The 21,079-nt window shown below is 42.4% G+C and overlaps 1 protein-coding gene across 2 annotated transcripts in view; it reads left to right on the forward strand.

Annotated features, from left to right (window-relative positions):
- Positions 1-19,349, forward strand: part of CAMSAP2 (calmodulin regulated spectrin associated protein family member 2) — a 103,267-nt gene extending 83,918 nt beyond the window's left edge. The window contains exons 9-17 of one of the 2 annotated variants that reach the window (XM_059943141.1): positions 4,815-4,897; positions 5,170-5,239; positions 5,551-7,723; positions 10,408-10,544; positions 10,954-11,174; positions 13,182-13,254; positions 13,997-14,112; positions 15,678-15,796; positions 16,431-19,349. In XM_059943141.1, the coding sequence (XP_059799124.1) occupies positions 4,815-4,897; positions 5,170-5,239; positions 5,551-7,723; positions 10,408-10,544; positions 10,954-11,174; positions 13,182-13,254; positions 13,997-14,112; positions 15,678-15,796; positions 16,431-16,736 (3,298 nt within the window). In that variant the 3' untranslated portion in view covers positions 16,737-19,349. The remainder of the gene's footprint in view (positions 1-4,814; positions 4,898-5,169; positions 5,240-5,550; positions 7,724-10,407; positions 10,545-10,953; positions 11,175-13,181; positions 13,255-13,996; positions 14,113-15,677; positions 15,797-16,430) is intronic. The other variant, XM_059943151.1, reaches the window with a different exon arrangement.
- Positions 19,350-21,079: the final 1,730 nt, after the last annotated feature.

Genomic DNA, 21,079 nt, shown 5'->3' on the forward strand with positions numbered 1-21,079 from the left:
TAAGAAAATGGTCATAGGAACATACATATCGATAATTACCTTAAACACGAATGGATTAAATGCTCCAACCAAAAGACACAGGCTCGCTGAATGGATGGATACAAAAACAAGACCCATATATATGCTGTCTACAAGAGACCCACTTCAGACCTAGGGACACATACAGACTGAAAGTGAGGGGATGGAAAAAGATATTCCATGCAAATGGAAATCAAAAGAAAGCTGGAGTAGCTATACTCATATCAGATAAAATAGACTTTAAAATAAAGAATGTTACAAGAGACAAGGAAGGACACTACATAATGATCAAGGGATCAATCCAAGAAGAAGATATAACAATTATAAATATATATGCACCCAACATGGGAGCACATCAATACATAGGCAACTGCTAACAGCTATAAAAGAGGAAATCGACGGTAACACAGTCATAGTGGGGGACTTTAACACCTCACTTACACCAATGGACAGATCATCCAAAATGAAAATAAATAAGGAAACAGAAGCTTTAAATGACACAACAGACCAGATAGATTTAATTGATATTTATAGGACATTCCATCCAAAAACAGCAGATTACACTTTCTTCTCAAGTGTGCACGGAACATTCTCCAGGATAGATCACATCTTGGGTCACAAATCAAGCCTCAGTAAATTTAAGAAAATTGAAATCATATCAAGCATCTTTTCTGACCACAACGCTATGAGATTAGAAATGAATTACAGGGAAAAAAACGTAAAAAACACAAACACATGGAGGCTAAACAATACGTTACTAAATAACCAAGAGATCACTGAAGAAATCAAAGAGGAAATCAAAAAATACCTAGAGACAAATGACAATGAAAACACGACGATCCAAAACCTATGGGATGCAGCAAAAGCAGTGCTAAGAGGGAAGTTTATAGCTATACAAGCCTACCTAAAGAAACAAAAAAAATCTCAAGTAAACAATCTAACCTTACACCTAAAGGAACTAGAGAAAGAAGAACAAACAAAACCCAAAGTTAGCGGAAAGAAATCATAAAGATCAGAGCGGAAATAAATGAAATAGAAACAAAGAAAACAATAGCAAAGATCAATAAAACTAAAAGCTGGTTCTTTGAGAAGATAAACAAAATTGATAAGCCACCAGCCAGACTCATCAAGAAAAAGAGGGAGAGGACTCAAATCAATAAAATTAGAAATGAAAAAGGAGAAGTTACAACAGACACTGCAGAAATACAAAGCATCCTAAGAGACTACTACAAGCAACTCTATGCCAATAAAATGGACAACCTGGAAGAAATGGACAAATTCTTAGAAAGGTATAACCTTCCAAGACTGAACCAGGAAGAAACAGAAAATATGAACAGACCAATCACAAGTAATGAAATTGAAACTGTGATTAAAAATCTTCCAACAAACAAAAGCCCAGGACAAGATGGCTTCACAGCTGAATTCTATCAAACATTTAGAGAAGAGCTAAAACCCATCCTTCTCAAACTCTTCCAAAAAATTGCAGAGGAAGGAACACTCCCAAACTCATTCTATGAGGCCACCATCACCCTGATACCAAAACCAGACAAAGATACTACAAAAAAAGAAAATTACAGACCAATATCACTGATGAATATAGATGCAAAAATCCTCAACAAAATACTAGCAAACAGAATCCAACAACACATTAACAGGATCATACACCACGATCAAGTGGGATTTATCCCAGGGATGCAAGGATTCTTCAATATACGCAAATCAATCAATGTGATACACCATATTAACAAATTGAAGAATAAAAACCACATGATCATCTCAGTAGATGCAGAAAAAGCTTCTGACAAAATTCAACACCCATTTATGATAAAAACTCTCCAGAAAGTGGACATAGAGGGAACCTACCTCAACATAATAAAGGCCATATACGACAAACCCACAGCAAACATCATTCTCAATGGTGAAAAACTGAAAGCATTTCCTCTAAGATCAGGAACGAGACAAGGATGTCCACTCTCACCACTATTATTCAACATAGTTTTGGAAGTCCTAGCCATGGCAATCAGAGAAGAAAAAGAAATAAAAGGCATACAAATTGGAAAAGAAGAAGTAAAACTGTCACTGTTTGCAGATGACATGATACTATACATAGAGAATCCTAAAAATGCCACCAGAAAACTACTAGAGCTAATCAGTGAGTTTGGTAAAGCTGCAGGATACAAAATTAATGCACAGAAATCTCTTGCATTCCTATACACTAATGATGAAAAATCTGAAAGAGAAATTACGGAAACACTCCCATTTTCCATTGCAACAAAAAGAATAAAATACCTAGGAATAAACCTACCTAGGGAGACAAAAGACTTGTATGCAGAAAACTATAAGACACTGATGAAAGAAATTAAAGATGATACCAACAGATGGAGAGATATACCATGTTCTTGGGTTGGAAGAATCAGTATTGTGAAAATGACTATACTACCCAAAGCAATCTACAGATTCAATGCAATCCCTATCAAATTACCCATGGCATTTTTTACGGAACTAGAACAAATCATCTTAAAATTTGTATGAAGACACAAAAGACCCCGAATAGCCAAAGCAGTCTTGAGGGAAAAAAATGGAGCTGGAGGAATCAGACTCCCTGACTTCAGACTATGCTACAAAGCTATAGTAATCAAGACAATATGGTACTGGCACAAAAACAGAAACATAGATCAATGGAACAAGATAGAAAGCCCAGAGATAATCCCACGCACCTATGGTCAACTTATCTATGACAAAGGAGGCAAAGATATACAATGGAGAAAAGACAGTCTCTTCAATAAGTGGTGCTGGGAAAACTGGACGGCTACACGTAAAAGAATGAAATTAGAATACTCCCTAACACCATACACAAAAATAAACTCAAAATGGATTAGAGACCTAAATGTAAGACCGGACACTATAAAACTCTTAGAGGAAAACGTAGGAAGAAGACTCTTTGACATAAATCACAGCAAGATCTTTTTTGATCCACCTCCTAGAGTAATGGAAATAAAAACAAAAATAAACAAATGGGACCTAATGAAACCTCAAAGCTTTTGCACAGCAAAGGAAACCATAAACAAGACAAAAAGACAACCCTCAAAATGGGAGAAAATATTTGCAAATGAATTTCGGACAAAGGATTAATCTGCAGAATATATAAAAAGCTCATGCAGCTCAATATTAAAAAAACAAAGAACCCAATCCAAAAATGGGCAGAAGACCTAAATAGACATTTCTCCAAAGAAGACATACAGATGGCCAAGAAGCACATGAAAAGATGCTCAACATCACTAATTATTAGAGAAATGCAAATCAAAACTACAATGAGGTATCCCCTCACACCAGTTAGAATGGGCATCATCAGAAAATCTACAAACAACAAATGCTGGAGAGGGTGTGGAGGAAAGGGAACCCTCTTGCACTGTTGGTGGGAATGTAAATTGATACAGCCACTATGGAGAACAATATGGAGGTTCCTTAAAAAACTAAAAATAGAATTACCGTATGACCCAGCAATCCCACTACTGGGCATATACCCAGAAAAAACTGTAATTCAAAGAGACACATGCACCCCAATGTTCATTGCAGCACTATTTACAATAGCCAGGTCATGGAAGCAACCTAAATGCCCATCGACAGACGAATGGATAAAGAAGATGTGGCACATATATACAATGGAATATTACTCAGCCATAAAATGGAACGAAATTGAGTCATTTGTTGAGACGTGGATGGATCTAGAGACTGTCATACAGAGTGAAGTAAGTCAGAAAGAGCAAAACAAATATAGTATATTAACGCATATATGTGGAACCTAGAAAAATGGTACAGATGAACTGGTTTGCAGGGCGGAAGTTGAGACACAGATGTAGAGAACAAACGTATGGACACCAAGGGGGGAAAACCGCGGTGGGGTGGGGATGGTGGTGTGCTGAATTGGGCGATTGGGATTGACATGTATACACTGATGTGTATAAAATTGATGACTGATTAAAAAAAAGAAAGAAAGAAAGAAATGAATCCAAATTGGGAAAAAAAAAAAAGATGAAGATGAAAAAAAAAAAAAAAAAGAATGCAGCATTGTGGTTTACCTTTGTATCCTTTAGTTGCTGTTCATCTTCGCAGTTCGCATTAGCCGAGAGGTAGTGTGGTCACGGAGAGCTGCAGAGGTCACTGCGTCCTGCTCCCAGCTTATTCTCAGCCCATTGGGGTCGGGATGCTTAGTTTCGCCTGCTACAAGGTAGGCCGTGGTGGACTGAAAACGTAGAAATAGAAAAATTAAATTGTGGCCAAACGTCATCAGAAACTGAGAAGTAGACTATGTAATCCGCTGCATTAATTGGAACAGGGTGGAGTTAAATCAGAAAAAATGTAAGTGTTAAAGACCTACAGACAGGCCCGCGAGCAGGAGGTGCCAGGCTCTTTCACAAGGATTCATCATTCCTGTACTTTTAGAGATTGAGATTCGACCAGAATATTGCAAGTTGACGACTTTCCTTTCTTTCTCAGTTTTTCTATTTGTAAAATGAAAATAATGTGCCGTATCTTATCTCACAAGGACATTGAGCTGTACATGAAAGTAGTGTTTCAAGCTCTTGGGCTAAAAGACATAAAATACATAGAGATACATATAATCACCGCCATTCTTTGGTTTAAACACTATATTATGTTTCCTTATTTTTTTTTTTTCACTTAGGATGGAGAGTCGGAAGTGAGTGTTGTTTCCGACTTCAGCTGTTGTATCTAAAATTTATGTGCAAGAGCTAGACATTTTATGACACTTGATTGACGTGTATTTTACGTTGCAGTGGGGAAGGAGCTGCGCTTACACACTCTCGTCTTCATTTGCCTTCTAGACACTCACGTCCCCAAGCTCATCCTTCAGCCTCAGGTAATGTATTTGAAAAAGCCTAGGAAAATGCCATTTAAATGGTTAACTAGAAAATGATTGAGAATAAATGTAAATAAAAGTATCCAGTTCTTTTTTCTAAGAAGTGTTACATGTGACACATTAAAAGGGCTCTGTTTCTCTATGCTTGCTTTTCTTAACAAAATGATCTTTATTTCTCCACATGTACTTACCTTATGTGAAATCTGTTGAATTGTTGTAAGTTAAATTTTTTTTACGTGATTTCAATGACTTTTACTTTTATGCATTTGAAGGAGGAATAAGAAGGTCTTCATCTATGTCCTATGTTGACAGCTTCATAGGGACATGGCCCAAGGAGAAAAGGTAAACAGAGACTTACTTTTAGTGTACTCACGTTCTCAAGAACTGTCCATCCCCCGCCCCACCTTGTTAGCCAGACTGCAATTTAATTAGTACCTGCATTTGAAAAGGGCAACGTGGTCCGATGATAGACTGACCAAAGGGGCCAAACGTGACGGGTGGCCCGATAGCCTTACCCTCGCCTTGAGGACAATGTGATTATGAGAAATGGGAAAGAAAGGAAGCATAATTTCAAATAACTGTTGTTGTTCAGTGATATCAGATTGTTTCCTTTCTGGGATTATTTAAAGATTTTCTCTTTAATTTTTTTTTAGATCATCAGTGCATGGCGTTTCATTTGATATTTCTTTTGATAAAGAAAGTAGTATACAGAGATCCACTCCAAACCAAGGAATCACTCGTTCTATTAGTAATGAAGGACTTACTCTGAACAACAGTCGTGTATCCAAGAACATTAGGAAAAATTTGTCCTTCAAGCCGGTAAATGGGGAGGAGGGGGCAGGAAGCATCGAAGAGGAACTTCACGTGGGCTCCCACGGCGACCTGACGGCCTACGTGCCCCTAAACACAGACGAACTAGATTCTAAGCAGAACACGCATCACAGGCTTCCGAATGGAGCTCTGCAGAACAGAGTGTTTCTCGATGAGTTTGGCAGCCAGGTCGGGACCCCCAGCATCGAAGAAGCGTTACAGATAATCCACGACACTGAGAAGCCTGCCCACACCCCTCGGCCGGACCAGCTCGCGAACGGCTTCTTCCTCCACAGCCAGGAGGTGGGCGTCCTGCACTCCAGCGTCCCGCACGGCCAGTCCAGCCCCGAGAGCGTGGCGGACACGAAGGGTGCCTCGAGCCCCGTCACTGACAACACGGAGGTGGACACGGGGATCCACGTCCCTTCAGAAGACATTCCGGAAACTATGGATGAAGACTCTTCCCTGAGAGACTACACCGTGAGTCTGGACTCTGACGTGGACGACGCGTCCAAATTCCTCCCGGACTACAACGCCAGAGAGGCCCCGAGTCCCTGTCCCAGCACCGTCAGCACCAGGTCCCAGCCCGGTAGCAGCGCCTCCTCCAGTTCCGGCGTGAAGATGACCAGCTTTGCCGAACAGAAGTTCAGGAAGCTGAATCACACCGACGGAAAAAGCAGCGGCAGCAGTTCTCAGAAGACCACGCCGGAGGGCTCGGAGCTCAACATCCCTCACGTGGTGGCCTGGGCCCAGACCCCAGAGGACACGGGCCTTCCGCACGGCCGGGACACCACGCAGCTGCTGGCCTCCGAGGTGGTGCATCTCAGGATGAAGCTGGAGGAGAAACGGCGGGCCATCGAGGCCCAGAAGAAGAAGATGGAGGCCGCGTTCACCAAGCAGAGGCAGAAGATGGGGCGGACGGCCTTTCTCACCGTGGTGAAAAGGAAAGGGGACGGCACCTCCCCGCCCCGGGAGGAGGCGGCCGGCGCGGAAGACGGGAAAGTGTACGCGGAGCGGCCGCCGGAGAAGGAGCCGCAGAAGGCGAACGGGCCGAGGAGCGGGTCCCCGGCGGACCCCAAGGAGGGCGCGGAGAGCCCCGTGGGCAGGTGGCCGCCGTCCCCGAGCGCGCCCGGCGACCCCGAGGGGCCGTGGAGCCCGGCCGGCCCCGCGGAGGAGCCGCCGCAGGACGGCGAGCTGCTGGAGCACACGCGCTCCATCGAGAGGCTCAACGCCTCCCTGCTCGTCCTGCAGCGGGAGATGCAGCGCCTGGCGCTGCAGCAGGAGCTGCTGATGCACATGCGCGAGCAGCAGGCCTGGGTCATCTCCCCGCCCCCGCCCTCTCCGCACCGGCCGGCCCGCGCAGGGAAGCCCCACCGGCCGCCGGCCGACGCCCCCCGCCCCGCGCACCCGTCTCCGCAGCCCGCTGCCCGGAAGAGCGCCTCCTTCTCCGTCAAAACTCAGAGGACTCCCAGGCCTAATGAATTAAAACTCACGCCCTTGCACCGAACGCTGACGCCCCCTCGGTCTGTGGACAGCCTCCCTCGGCTCAGGAGGTTCTCCCCGAGTCAGGTCCCCATTCAGACCAGGTCCTTCGTGTGCTTGGGGGGCGGCGGAGAGCCGGAAGCCAAGGAGTCCAGACGCAAGGAGGGAGCGGAGGAGGAGGAGGAGGAGGAGGAGGGAGAGGGGTCCACGGGCCCTCGGGAGCAGCGTGGACACATCCCGGAGGACGAGGAGGCGCGGGCCCTGCCCTCTGCGGCTCCCGAGGGCCCGGCGCAGCCCGCCGCGGAGACGGCGTGGCCCACCCTGAGCGAGGACTGCGTGAATCACCCTGCAGAACCTCCTTCCAGACCTGCCTTCCCACCTGCTCCTCCTAAAAGTGCTAATCTGATTGAAGTCTCCCTCTCAGATTTGAAAGCCCCTGAAAAGGCTGATGTATCTGTTGAAAAATATGACGGAGAAAGTGATAAAGAACAAGCTGATGACGACCAGAAAGTGTGCTGTGGATTCTTCTTTAAGGTAAACCTAGCCCGCGTGGTCCTAGACCTCTTCACTGGTGGGTGTTTTCAGTCGGCGCGCTTGCTTCTTTAGCAGCAGCCCTTCTCGTTACAGGTCTGCCATTAATTCTAAAATGTATTCTGGCCCGCCCCTTGTGGACTGCAGTTCTGTTCGGGCACATTGGTTTCTAGAACAGTCTTCCTTTCATCACATCGTGGTACATGTTTAGACGTGCTGTTTTTGTCCCCTCTGACTCTCTTTCACTTTCACCAAAGCCTTTTGAAAACCAAGTGATTCACACTCTTCCAAAAGATGTTCAGTGGCCACTTTGTAAAAAGCTCATAACCTGGCATTGCATGTAAGTCTGTTTTAGTTTATTTTCTTAATGTTGACCATCTAACCTTATATGTATTGTTTTTTAAAAAATCTTTTGAAAACTGACCAGACGGACTCTTGCAAGGTGAAACATTTACAAGTATATAATTTGAGCAGTAGTCATTGAAATAGCTTCTCTAGAAGCATTGGCGAAGGTGTAGCATATGACCCCTAATCTCAGGATCGGTGTTGGATATGACATATGTTTAAACAATACTATAGCCAACTAACACAAATACTGAACAGTATCACCTCGTGATGGTAAGATCTTGAAATTTATCATAGATATTAGAACCAGAAGAGCCTAATATTATTTTAAAATGTTTCTCCTGTCATCCTTTTTTTCATCTTTATATTTTTCCAAATTCCCTATAGGAAATAATATGGTTTTTTATAATCAGAAACATGTATATGTTTGCTACTCATGTTTCTTTTTTTAGTTAAGGGACTAAAGTAGATAGTTTGTGATCCTGAATAGCTCCACAATTTGGAATATAGATAGAAAGACAGCACTCAGTGGCAACAGTTTATAATTTCGGGTTTTAAATGAAACGTACAGCAGTCCTATTGGGGTCAAAACCCGCGAATACTAAAGTGGTTACAATGGTTAGTTTTACTTAGGATCATTAAATATTGGAACCTGGTAACTTACTTTGAAGTTGGTCATAGAGAGATGGCCCTCTCGGCCCTTTTTAATGTTTAGAAATTTGAATGTGGGTTGTGTTTTGTCTCTTAACGGTGTAAAACTTACTATTTTTTTTTAAATAGGCTGCTACTGTAGACAGTAATAGATGTGTTTAATTTTACAGACCTTGCTACCTCTGCTCCTGCAGAGAAAGGAGAACAGAGGGGCACCCTTGGGTGTAAAACGTACAGTCCATGTGTACCCTCGTTTCCTCACTTCAGTTTTCACTGCCCAGTACTCCCCCCTTGGACCGTGGTCATAGCTCATTCACGGGGCTCCCTGCCTCGCTCATGGTCCCATTCGTCACACTGCCACTTGGTAGCATAACTCGACGGAGTCTCTTAGAGTTGCCTGTTGGATAAACTTAAACCCCTCAGCATGTATTCAGGGGCCTTTCACAGACTGATCCAAGCCTGTTGGTCCACCCTCTCCCCCCCATAACTCTGTTTGGGATGTTTTGTAAGACAAGCCTCATCTGTTTGCTGCAGCCTTTCATGATTCCTTGGGTAGATGTGAATATGTTCTCCTCTGTGTCTGTTGTATCCTAAACATCCTCATAGTAATGCTGCTGGCCCAGAATTTCCAGCTGCCTTGTGATTTGCTTCTGTTACGATTTCTCTTAGACTGTGAACTCCTAGAGACACTGCATCTCCTTATCCCCAGAGCATAGTAAAGTGCCTGGCAAATTGCAGTGTGTGTAGTTTGTTTGACACAGACGTGTGAATGTTTGGACTGACTGTTTGAATGGTATCGTCTGACTTTCTCCATTCAGACTTCGTCTCTCTCTGGGTTTCTGTGCAAAGCACCTTGTTTGTACCTCTTCCCCGTGGGATCTAGAAGCTCCTTAACCTAAGGTGCCCTGTCTTTTTCATATTCTAGTATCTGTAATGTCTGACATTATGTTGTGAATGTATTAGACACGCAGGAAACACTTGTTGAATTAATAAGCAAGGCATCATTACAACAGGGAACCACTTCTACAGCTGGTTACTTTCCTGACTTCTGAGCTCCCTGAGCGTTCAGGTAGAAGCTGGAGCAGGCTCAGGACACCTACAGGTCATGAACTAGCTCTGGGGTTAGGAGTATAAGTATGCCCATCTTCTCTTCAAAGGAAAAACCTGCGGCATAGTTCAGAACCCAGCAAGCAAACTGTCAGGACCTCAACTTTTTTTAAAAAATCATGCAGCAATAGCTTCATTTATGTGATACAACTTTGGGTAGCTGATTTTTGTGGTGCTTTTACTTGAGTTTTCTATATTAAGCATGTATTTTAAATACAATTTAAATGCAGTTTTAAAAATTGTGGGGAAACTCTCCACTCTATCAGTTATTTATCAGGGCCCAAAAAAACTTTGTCTTTTTTTTTCCCTTTTTATGTTGTTCTTTGCTAACTTCCTAAGTTTTGAAAACATGTAATCAAAGAAGTTTGTGTCCTTTGTTACTTGATAAAAGTATTACCACTTTAATTCATTTCTTCCCTCATAATTTTGGAACATGTCCATCTATGGTGGGGTTGGAGTGAGCTTCACTAGACGGTTTGGAATTTCAGTTATTAAGAGTGACCCCTCCATGTGGCCACAAGCATTGAACATGAGGATATTGGTGCCTCAGATGTTTCCTCTTTCTCAATGACATTCACTCGTAGGATGATCAAAAAGCAGAAAATGATATGGCAATGAAACGGGCAGCTTTGTTGGAGAAACGATTAAGAAGGGAGAAAGAGACCCAGCTGCGGAAGCAACAGCTGGAAGCTGAGATGGAGCACAAGAAAGAGGAGACCAGGTGGGGGCTGCTGCGCAGGGTCCGTGGGAGGTGGTGTCCCCCTGACTCTTGTTAACGGTGTTTAGGGACCTTTGCAGAATATAGAGACAACGCTGATTTGGGGTGCTTTTTAGAAGTTATTTTCCCAAAGTGTTACTTGATTGCATATTTTTATCCTGAGTTTGAGGCATCTTAAAGTTCTCCAGAAACATTAATTGAAAGTAATTTCCCTGGGTTTTACACACCCACACACACAACACACATGCATTCTTTAAGTGGTTACTTATTAATAGTATATTTAAGTGACCTAAATTATCTCAAGTACATTTTAAATGAACCATTTTCCCAGGGGCTGAATCATTCTTCCTTCTCACGTAAGCGCACACCTGACAGCGTTGTGCACAAAGAAATGTACCCGCTTGTTTCCTAGGCGTAAAACCGAGGAAGAACGGCAGAAGAAGGAAGATGAGCGAGCCCGCCGGGAGTTCATCCGGCAGGAGTACCTGAGGCGCAAGCAGCTGAAGCTCATGGAAGACATGGACACGGTCATCAAGCCTCGGCCTCAGGGAGCAAAGCAGAAAAAGCAGCGGCCAAAGTCTATCCACAGAGACCACATTGAATCCCCCAAAACACCCATAAAAGGTCCTCCAGGTAACACGTGCACTGTGAGGAGTCTGTTCATAGCCACAGCAGCACGGGCAGTCACACTGGCTGGGGCTGCTCGGGGCTCAACTGCACACTCCCTGTGTGCAGAACCAGAACGAGCAGAGGATGCTTCCGGTGACTTGAGTGTATTATGCGTGCATGCATACGGCCAACAGAGCAAACGCAGGGGCCGAACATCCAGCTTAAACACTAACCTGGCAGGGAGCTCGCCCTCAGACGTCAGCTCCCTGGATCATTAACTGCCCTTTCTGTACTGGTAAATTTAAGGAAAAGCATTGTGTGCCTGGAATGTGTACAGAACATGTCAGTATAACCAGGAATATAAGATCAGGAGTTCATGAGTCCCTCCTTTAAGATATAAATGGTCAAAAATCCAAATTTATAATTTCTGGAGTTGAGCTAATATTTTTTTTTTCTAAATTCAACATGCATACTCTTATTTTTTTAATGTTTACTTTATTAAAACTAAATGCCATGGAAGATTTTAGAGAATTCCTAGAGTAATTCTAAAACTGAAGGAAAATAACATAACATTGACTGTTTAAAGAGACCTCTAATGCTCACAGACATAGAAAACAAACTTATGGTTACCAAAGGGGAAAAGGGGCCGGCGGGGGGGTGAGATAAATTAGGAGTTTGGGATTAACAGGTACACACTACTATATATAAAAGAGAGAACCAACAAGGACCTACTGTACAGCACAGGGAACTATATTAAGTATCTTGTAATAGACTTATAATGGAAAAGAATCTGAAAAAGAATGTATGTGTGCATATATATATATATATATATATATATATATATATATATAATATATAACTGAATCACTTCGCTATACACCAGAAACTAACACAACATTGTAAATTAACTATACTTCAATTCAAAAAATAAAGAGAACTCTACCTTTTCTAGTCAGTGAAAGTTTTTGATACCCAGTATTGGCTGAAATTAATAAATTAATTTTCTACCTGGTAATTAGATATTCCTAAATATATTTTATTCTTCTTGTTAATTTCTCTGTTAATTTTTCTTATTGTTAACTTTTTTTCTTATAATCACTGTGTTATATCTCGTATTACCACATTGTTTCTGGAATAAATCCTAACAGCAATTAATTTTATCATTATTTCTTTTTTTTTCTTCCAGTTTTATTGAGATATAATTAGCATACAGCACTGTATAAATTTAAGATGTACAGTATAATGATCTGACTTACACACATCATGAAATGATGATCACAATAAATTTACTGAACATCCATCATCTCATCTCGCATAGATACAACATTAAAGGAAAAGAAAAACATATTTGTTCCTTGTGATGAGAACTCCTAAGATTTACTCTTAGCAGCTTTCGTGTCGTATATCACACAGCAGTGTTAGATAAATTATAAACTGTAGTCGTCTTGCTGTACATCACATCCCCAGGACTCTTTGTCTTATAACTGGAAGTTGTACCTCTCCACCACCTTCTTCCAGTTCCCCCTCCCTCCCCCCACCTCTGGTAACTACAAATCTGATCTCTTTTTCTATGAGTTGGTTTGTTTGTTGAAGTATAATTGACCTACAACACTGTGTTAGTTCCTGTTACACAACATAGTGATTCATTTGATGTTTCCATACGTTTCAAAATGATCACCAAGGTCAGTCTAGTTACCACCTGTCACTGTACAAAGATATTACACAGTTATTGACTATGTTCCCCACGCTGTACATTTCATCCCCGTGACTCATTTATCTTCCAACTGGAAGTTTGTACCTCTTAATTCCTCACTTATTTCATTATTTCTCAAAAGTAGTTCCTTGCTAATTTTGAATAAATTGTGCGTATATGCATGCAAACATATTATGCATCTAAAAAGGAAAAGAAACTACATGAGCTCCATTTTCATATGCTGGTGTTGTCTAATGAGCAGACTCTTTTCTAGTTGTTCCTTTTGAATTTCTAATCTTGTTTTTATCCAGGATCACGAATTTATCATGTCTTTTCAGTCTCTAGCCTTTCTTTGGCGTCACTGAACACAGGCGACAGCGAGAGTGTGCATTCAGGCAGGAGGACCCCGAGGTAAGTTGCAGCATAAGCGTTTTCATAGAAAACGTTATTTTATATTTCCCAGTGAATGAACCGTAGTCACGAATGTTTATAAGTGTTGCTCACTAGGACAGTTTGGGTTTCTGTTAAAAGAAATTTATATGTAAAGAGGTCTATTCATCTTTCAGTTTTTTATCTTTTAGAATTTTAGAATTATGACATCAATAAGACATTAACTGTAATTGTACATCAGTCGTTGCTACTACTGTTGTGATACAATCATGGTAAAAACAGAAAGTACCTAATCTGTATAGTGCTGGCCTCTAGTTTTCTTCCCCATTAGAATAATTCCAAAGTAAGTTGCTCGTGACTTAGGAAAGATCTCTTTTGTACACTGTCTCTTTCTTTCTCTAGGATATATCTTAGAAGCTAAAAATCAGTATTTCATTATTTTATACTATAATACCCATCTAAAAAAAAAAAAACGTTTCTAGTGACAGTCACCAGCTCTGAGCTCTGACCTTTGTATTACCACCCTACTGCATTAATTGCCGATTGTCATGTGGACAAACATTCATTCTGTCATTCAGCAGACACTAATGGAGTGCCTGCTGAGTTCTCAGGACTTGGATGTATAGCTGTGAACGAGACAAAGTTATCACCGTCGTCTTGTTTTTAAGCCTCTAGGTTGAGTTTGGTTGGTGCTCACGTATACCCTTCTGAGCCCCGAATGTTTTTCTCTACCTGAGGCATTAAAATGTTATTTATTATTTAGATCAGAGTCTGTAGAAGGCTTCTTATCTCCAAGCCGGTGTGGCAGTAGAAATGGCGAAAAGGACTGGGAGAACGCTTCGACCACTTCTTCTGTGGCTTCTGGAACAGAGTACACAGGTCAGTGCCTGGGCATTCTTAGGGAAACAGTTTAACACGGGGCTGAGACTAGCTCAAGCTGTGCTAAGAAAGGTTCACTGACTTGCCTCTCAGTCTAAACACGGAAGACTGATCCGAAACAGTGAACGCAAGTGGTCACTTTCAAGTAAGTCGGTTTCAGTGATATGGTTTGTCCCAGAAGAATTAAGGTAAGTTTCTAAAAAGTAGTAGTACCACTTAACACCTCATTCCTCTGCTTCTCCCTTAAAAATGCAGGCCGCTTCTGTGTTGCAGTTTGGGTTTGAAGAGGTTTTAGAGAGGGTCCCTCAGCAGTGCATCGGTCCTGAGTATTGGGAACAGCTAGAGTCCACCGAGCCCCTCCTCTAACGCTGGGATTTCAGTATCTGGAACAGTGCGTCTTGAAAAAGTGTTGAGAGGCTCTAAAAGACATGGGAATGCATTGGGTCTAGGAGGGCACTCGGCCTTGCACGTCCCCGTCAGGCCCTCCTCCAGCCTCTGTTTGCAGAGGTGTTATTGAAGGAAAACCACATAGAATGGAAAGTAGGTAAGAACTAAGGAAGAGAAGCAGGAGAGGAAATGTGAGCGCCATGGAGAGGTAGGTGGGAGGACAGGAGAAGACGGTGGGGAGGAGCAGAGGCCGCAGGGACCGCCTGCGTCCCGCCTGTGTCCGTGTGGCCCTGGAAGTGGCCCCCCAAAGGCCCAAGGAGGCAGAGCTTGCTGACTTGGCGTGAGCTTTTCCTCCCTGTTCTGTGGTTTCTAAGACAGCCTCCTTCAGCAGCGTGTCAGCCTTTAAGGCCAGCGTAAGGGCCGTGTTGCGGCACCGCTGAGAGCCCAGAGCCGCAGGGCTGCGGCGTGCACCTGACCGGCTCAGACCAGCTCACGGACTGACTGTTAAAATTCCGGGAATTACGCGGCTGCAGAACAATCGCTGGCCCTGAGTCAGCCATGGTAGGAGTAGTTTACTCTAGAAATAGGTAAAGCTCAGGGCTCGTGTTTTTTCTCTCCCAAAGAACCAGTTTCTCGGCACGGCACACTACCGAGGGCCGTTCGGGGCAGAGCTGAGTTAGTGTGAGGGGGAGGGAGCCTGGCAACACACGGCCCTTCACGAGCGCGAATGTCCTAGCGAAGTGGCAAAAAGGGCTTCTGTGCTTTACAGACGCTGTTGTGAAAAACAAATGCTAAAAAAAAACCCCAGAGGTATGGAAGAAGGAAAAGATGAAGCTTTTTCTTGTCTTTTCAAAGCTAAAATTACTCGCGGTCCCATTCTGCGTTAAGCTCACCAATAACCTTACCAAACCCGAGAAAGAGGTGAAACAGGCAGTGTGACGATCACAGCAAGGCCTGAGAGCCGCCTGGGGAGGCCAGCGAAGGCCCCCAGGGGTGTCCCTGCGGACGCAACAGTGCTCTGACCGCTGCCGAGCAGCCGGAGGCCCTCAGGCACAGAATGTGGTTTTCTATTACAGAGTTTAATCAGTGTAGGGATGGTCGCATCGTTTAAACACAGTCGTATTTCTGACTTAGGAATGCTGTTTTTGTTTTATTACTGTTATTAAATTCTGCCATAGGACCAAAGCTCTTCAAAGAACCCAGTGCAAAATCCAATAAGCACATAATACAAAATGCTTTAGCTCATTGCTGTTTGGCTGGAAAAGTAAATGAAGGTCAGAAGAAAAAAATACTGGAGGTAAGCACGTTTGCATGAAAATTAGATTTGGCAACACTGTAAAACTGTCAGAGTCTTCTCTTTCAATTCAGGAGGAAATACTCTTCAGGGGACTCCTAGAATTTCAACAGCATATGAAAGATCTGTAACTGTGTTCTCATTGTTAGACTGAGTTTACTTTCAAACGGGATTCTGGAAGACCTCAGATTTTATTAAAGACTAGGCATAGACTTAAGATGATAATATAAAATTATAAATTATTTTCTTGCCCAGAGTCACTCATTCACGTTTCATAAATGTAGATAACATGATCTGCCTGTTTTTAAAATGAAGCTCTGTCGCGAAGGAGATCACCAGTGCTTGATTGTTAGTGGTAGAGACAGTCTGACTGAGACCGAGAGTTAGCAGATCCTGCAGCCCTTTAAGTCCCTCCAGGATTACAATTCCGGCACAGCCAACAGGACCTCAGCGGTAGGGTCTCTGCACACATCTCAATCCCCGTGTGCTGGACGTGTACCGCCTGGCTCATTTTGGCTACTAAGAATTTATATTTGAAATTACATGTCATAAAACTGGCCAAGAAATGTAACACAGTTATATAAATTATATTCAGCAAAATGTTTAAGGGCTTTTATTTTTGTTTCTTATCCTAAAGGAAATGGAGAAGTCAGATGCCAACAACTTCCTAATCTTGTTCCGGGATTCAGGCTGCCAGTTCAGGTCTTTGTACACTTACTGCCCAGAGACTGAAGAGATTAATAAGCTGACGGGGATAGGCCCTAAATCTATCACTAAAAAGATGATCGAGGGCCTTTACAAATATAATTCTGACAGGAAACAGTTCAGCCACATCCCCGCTAAAACTTTATCTGCCAGTGTGGATGCAATTACCATTCACAGCCATTTATGGCAGACCAAGAGACCAGTGACGCCCAAGAAACTTTTACCCACTAAAGCATAGGAACCGGGAAATATTTGCTTCAGAACATTCATGCTAAATTTGCACTTCATCTTTCCTGCCTATAGAAAACCTTTCTAATTGCCAACAGACTTTTATTAATTGAAACTGGACATCCAGCTCTGTTGTCATGACAACTGGAATGTAGACCGCAGTGTTTGGAGTGCAGGAGACTCACCTGGGTGATAGGCCAGGCGGTGACACGCTGTCCGGCTCACAGGTGGAGGTTCACCTGCTTTGGTATTCGATACACCGAAGCACTGAGTTCTCATGGACACTAGTTGAAATACGGCTAAGATAACGAAGTGTGTGTTTTGTTTGTTGCTTTTTTTAAAAAACTTTTTAATGTACATGCCTGTCTTCAGATGGTTTATTTTGCTGTTTTTCTCTCCTGGGGGTTTGTTCCAAGATACCTTTGTATTTTGTTTCATGTGGAGATCATGCGAGTAGGAAATAGGCCTTCAGAGGTAACTGGCGTCGTTCTTACGATGCTGAGAGAAACACTAGTGTTTGTTTTACAGTAACCCTCATGTTTTAATGGTGTTAGAGCATTTGCAAGAATTATTCTGCTAAGTATTTACAATTCCATATTTATTATTCACTCGAGTATTAATGTTTCTCTATTAAATAAGAGGAGAAGTTGTGAAGAGCTGCTATAGGTTCACTTAAACCCCATGAGCTTAACCAAGAAGATGTTATAAGAAGTTGCTGATTAAATCAGTGCTGTTTTTACACCACTTCTGGCCAACTCAGAATAATTTGGATTGTTCTTTTAACAAAAAGGCTTTCTATCTCTTTTAAAGTATGTCACTTTATAAGCTGGCGGAAGTGAAGGACACTTGGAGAATAGTCTCGGAATCTGAGGATGTAAGACTTCCTGCCATGAGTTCTCAAGAGGTCTTTACATTATATTTATAACTTGATATAAAAAATTATATTTAGAATTTTTAAACATGTACAAAGGGCTACATTTTAATTTTAAAATAGCTTCACATTCTTTTGCTTATGTTGAGTTTTTCTTCTTCTTTATCCTTTTCAAGTGGTTCCGCTTAGATTAAGTACACACTTGAAATCTTCTCTATGTGGTCTTTGTTCCTTTAACAGTGTGTACCAGAGGGTTAGTTGGGGAAAAACTTCATTCTCAGGAAAAGACTTGAATGATTCTGTGACCCTGTTATGTTTCAGTGTTGTGAAAACCGTGTAAACTTAGAGGGAAAGACAGTATTGTAGCATATATGAGATGTGTAGTCTGTTTTCTTTCACGGGAAGTAGAGACTAAAATATATACATTTCTCTAATTGAGTTGTTTCGAGAAATAACTAATATCTCATATGATGTATTTACTTATTTTTTAAAAAGAGTAGGAATGAGATGTCCCTGAACTGTACTTTTCTATTATTATAAGGCCTTTAGGCATCAGTGCATCTGGGTTATCAACATTTTCTCAAATGCTGTCAATATTTTACTGTAATTTATGTTCTTATATTTATGTATATTTGTTAAAACTGTAAAAAAAAATTTCACAGATTTTTTCCAGTACCTGTGCAAGATATATGTGTAGCTCAGAATTATTTGTGATCTACTGTTTGCATGTAAGAGACCAGGATATATGTAACTCTTATATTTTAAGTGTATACATATTGTGTATATAATATATGGAGATTTAAACTGGGGGACTGCACATTTTACCTTTCAGACAACCGTTTCTATCACAATGAGAAGGAAATGATTGTCAAATACATGTTTAGATTGACTAGTTTAAAAAAAAAAAATAGTAAGTGAATCTAATCAAAATGTGGTAAATAATAGAGAGTCAAAAGGAGAATTAATAAGCGTTCTACATTACTAAATTTGTTATTTTCAATCAATTAAATTTCCTTTATCAAAGCAATCTTCTTGGTGATATTACTTGGCCATTAAATTTTTTTTAATTGGCTGCCAGACAATGGAGGAACTAACTATGTAAAATCAGACAGGACCACCCTTTATTCTCAAATTCGTGTGTGTCCAACAATGTCCACGATGTCTAAAGGTAGAATGTGAATATTGCCACAGAAGTTCCTTGCTCTCAGTATGATTGTTTTACTTTCTTCATGCAGAAAGAATATGGATATATTTAAGTCTGCAGATTTTTTTTAAATTATGTTTTTAAAATTATACAAATGAAAATTATGCTATTGCATAAAGTCTGGAGATATTCATGAACCTTATTGAAACACATTGGTGCTTCTCATCATTGGAGGGTCACATCATTAGGGTAATTATTCAATTCAGTTTGCCAAACAAACTTGTAATGGTTACCAGTGCGGCCTGTCAAATTCTGCCATGTGACACAGCTTTGGAAAGCTTTTCATTCCTCTCAGCTTTTCTATTTTGCTTTAGAATGACTGTTACAGTTTTTATTTGGCTGTTTTTAAAGCCAAGTTCGGCTTTTTAGTTGTGGTCTCATGGACACTTGGGGCGGCGTACAGTGTCTGGTGTGCTTACTGTCTGCTCTAGAGCATTGCTTACAGGTTTTTTTACGACGCTGTGCTGTAAAATACTGTCATATTTGCTACTTCCTGGTACAGTGTAGTTTTTCCCCTTTCATTTGAATAAAAGCATGGCACCAAATGACCTTTTCTGTTTCTTGAATAAAATACGGGTTTTTTGGCAATATTCGAACTTGGGCAAACTCATCATACAGTTTTTCCTATCTCTTAACCTCTGTTTAAATCGAACAGTTTAGATATTCAAGAGAGGTAACTAATACTAGATATTGTTTGAACCCTGACTTAGGCAATGCTGAAAGTCTGTTGCCTTCTGTGCTCGGCTCAGACGGTCTGTGTGGTGGTGTGTAAATGTTTGTGCTCATCCTACACTAATTTTGTCCGTATTGCTTCACTTTCTTCTGGTGAGTTAGTAATTAAACTGCGTCAGAACTAACCCTCTGTACCTTTGGAATTGAACGGCTGCCGAGGCAACCCCCTCACCCCCTACCCCGCCGTCTCTGGCAGCAGTGGGAAGCCAGGTCTTGGCCATTATTCTATAAGTTTCACTTTGATTTTGCCGATTCTCCTCATTAAGACCAGAGCAGTTTAAAAAAAAGAAAAAGAAAAATCTAACACCTGTTTAACAACAACAGAAATCCTTCCTACACAATTCCACACCTGAAGAAACGTCTGCAGGTGCCAAGCCCGAGTGTGTTCTCCGCCTTCGGTCCTTTGACAGGACACTCAGGCCTCAGCTCAGAGTTGCACTTGCGTTTTCAAAACTGAAAGTATTTAACCGTGAGACTCAGGCGACACCAGAGAAGCGTGCGCAAACCCTGGTGCCCGGGAGTGTGCCCCCTGGCCTGGCTCACTGGGAGTCCTTACTTAGGGCAGAGGAAGGTAGCCTGGTGGATGGGAACAGGCGCCTGTGTTTCGTAACCTGTCCACACGGAGAGGTAACAGCAAAGGGAACACAGCTGGGAGGCTCTGACCTAGGAATCGGGCGTGAGTTTGGAATTCTGCCCTCCCTCAAGTTACGGGTCCTTAAAAAGTAGACCTGCATCTCCTTAAAATGGCAGTTTTGCTTTTCAGAGAGACAAGTGAGAAGTTAACTATTTGTGTCACTCGGGGGGTACGTCAGCTGTTCTTCACATCGCGGCTCTAGAACCTCGTCTGGTGGCTGGCTCTCCGCACCTCCGGGTTCCCTTCCACATGCTCCGACGAGAGTGAGTTCCTATTTACGTCGGAAAGAAAGAAAAAAAAAGGATTTTTTTTACTTTCCACTGAAGAGGGCAAAAGCAATTGAGTTAACAAAAAAATATTTTAAGGCCCGCTAAGGGTTTTTTTTTTTTTTTTACCACATTAAGCAAAGCCACCGTGGAACCTCAGCTCCTGATGTATTTTATTCTGCTTCGCCCCAGTCTGTGACTTGAGGTGGTTGAGTCCTCACCTTCCGTCAGGAGCAGCTGCTGGGGTGCGAAGCATCGCAGGCTGAAGACACACAGGATGGCGTGTCGTTGACAGTGACACTCGGCTGCAGTGGTTCGTTCTTCGGGGTGTGCACGTCCACGTGAGAAAGGAAACGTGGCTCTCAGCCCCAACCAAACGGAAACCGTCACATCGCCTGAGGACTTAAAAGGTTCTTTGATTTGCTCTCTCTGGAGACGCGAGCACTGACATCTCCATTTTACAGATGAGGGTGACGAGGCCTTGGAAGGTTAGTGACTCTGTCACGGACACAAAGCTAAGAAGTGGCGGCGTCCCAGCCGGCGTGTCAGCCTGCGGATTTCAGATCCCCTCCCCGCCCGGGCCGCACGGGGCAGCGTTTCCCGCCGCCGCAGGTGCTGTGGCACGAAAAGACGCGGAGTCTGACAG

The sequence above is a fragment of the Balaenoptera ricei genome, chromosome 1, assembly GCF_028023285.1.
Source record: "Balaenoptera ricei isolate mBalRic1 chromosome 1, mBalRic1.hap2, whole genome shotgun sequence".
Lineage (NCBI taxonomy): Eukaryota > Metazoa > Chordata > Mammalia > Artiodactyla > Balaenopteridae > Balaenoptera > Balaenoptera ricei.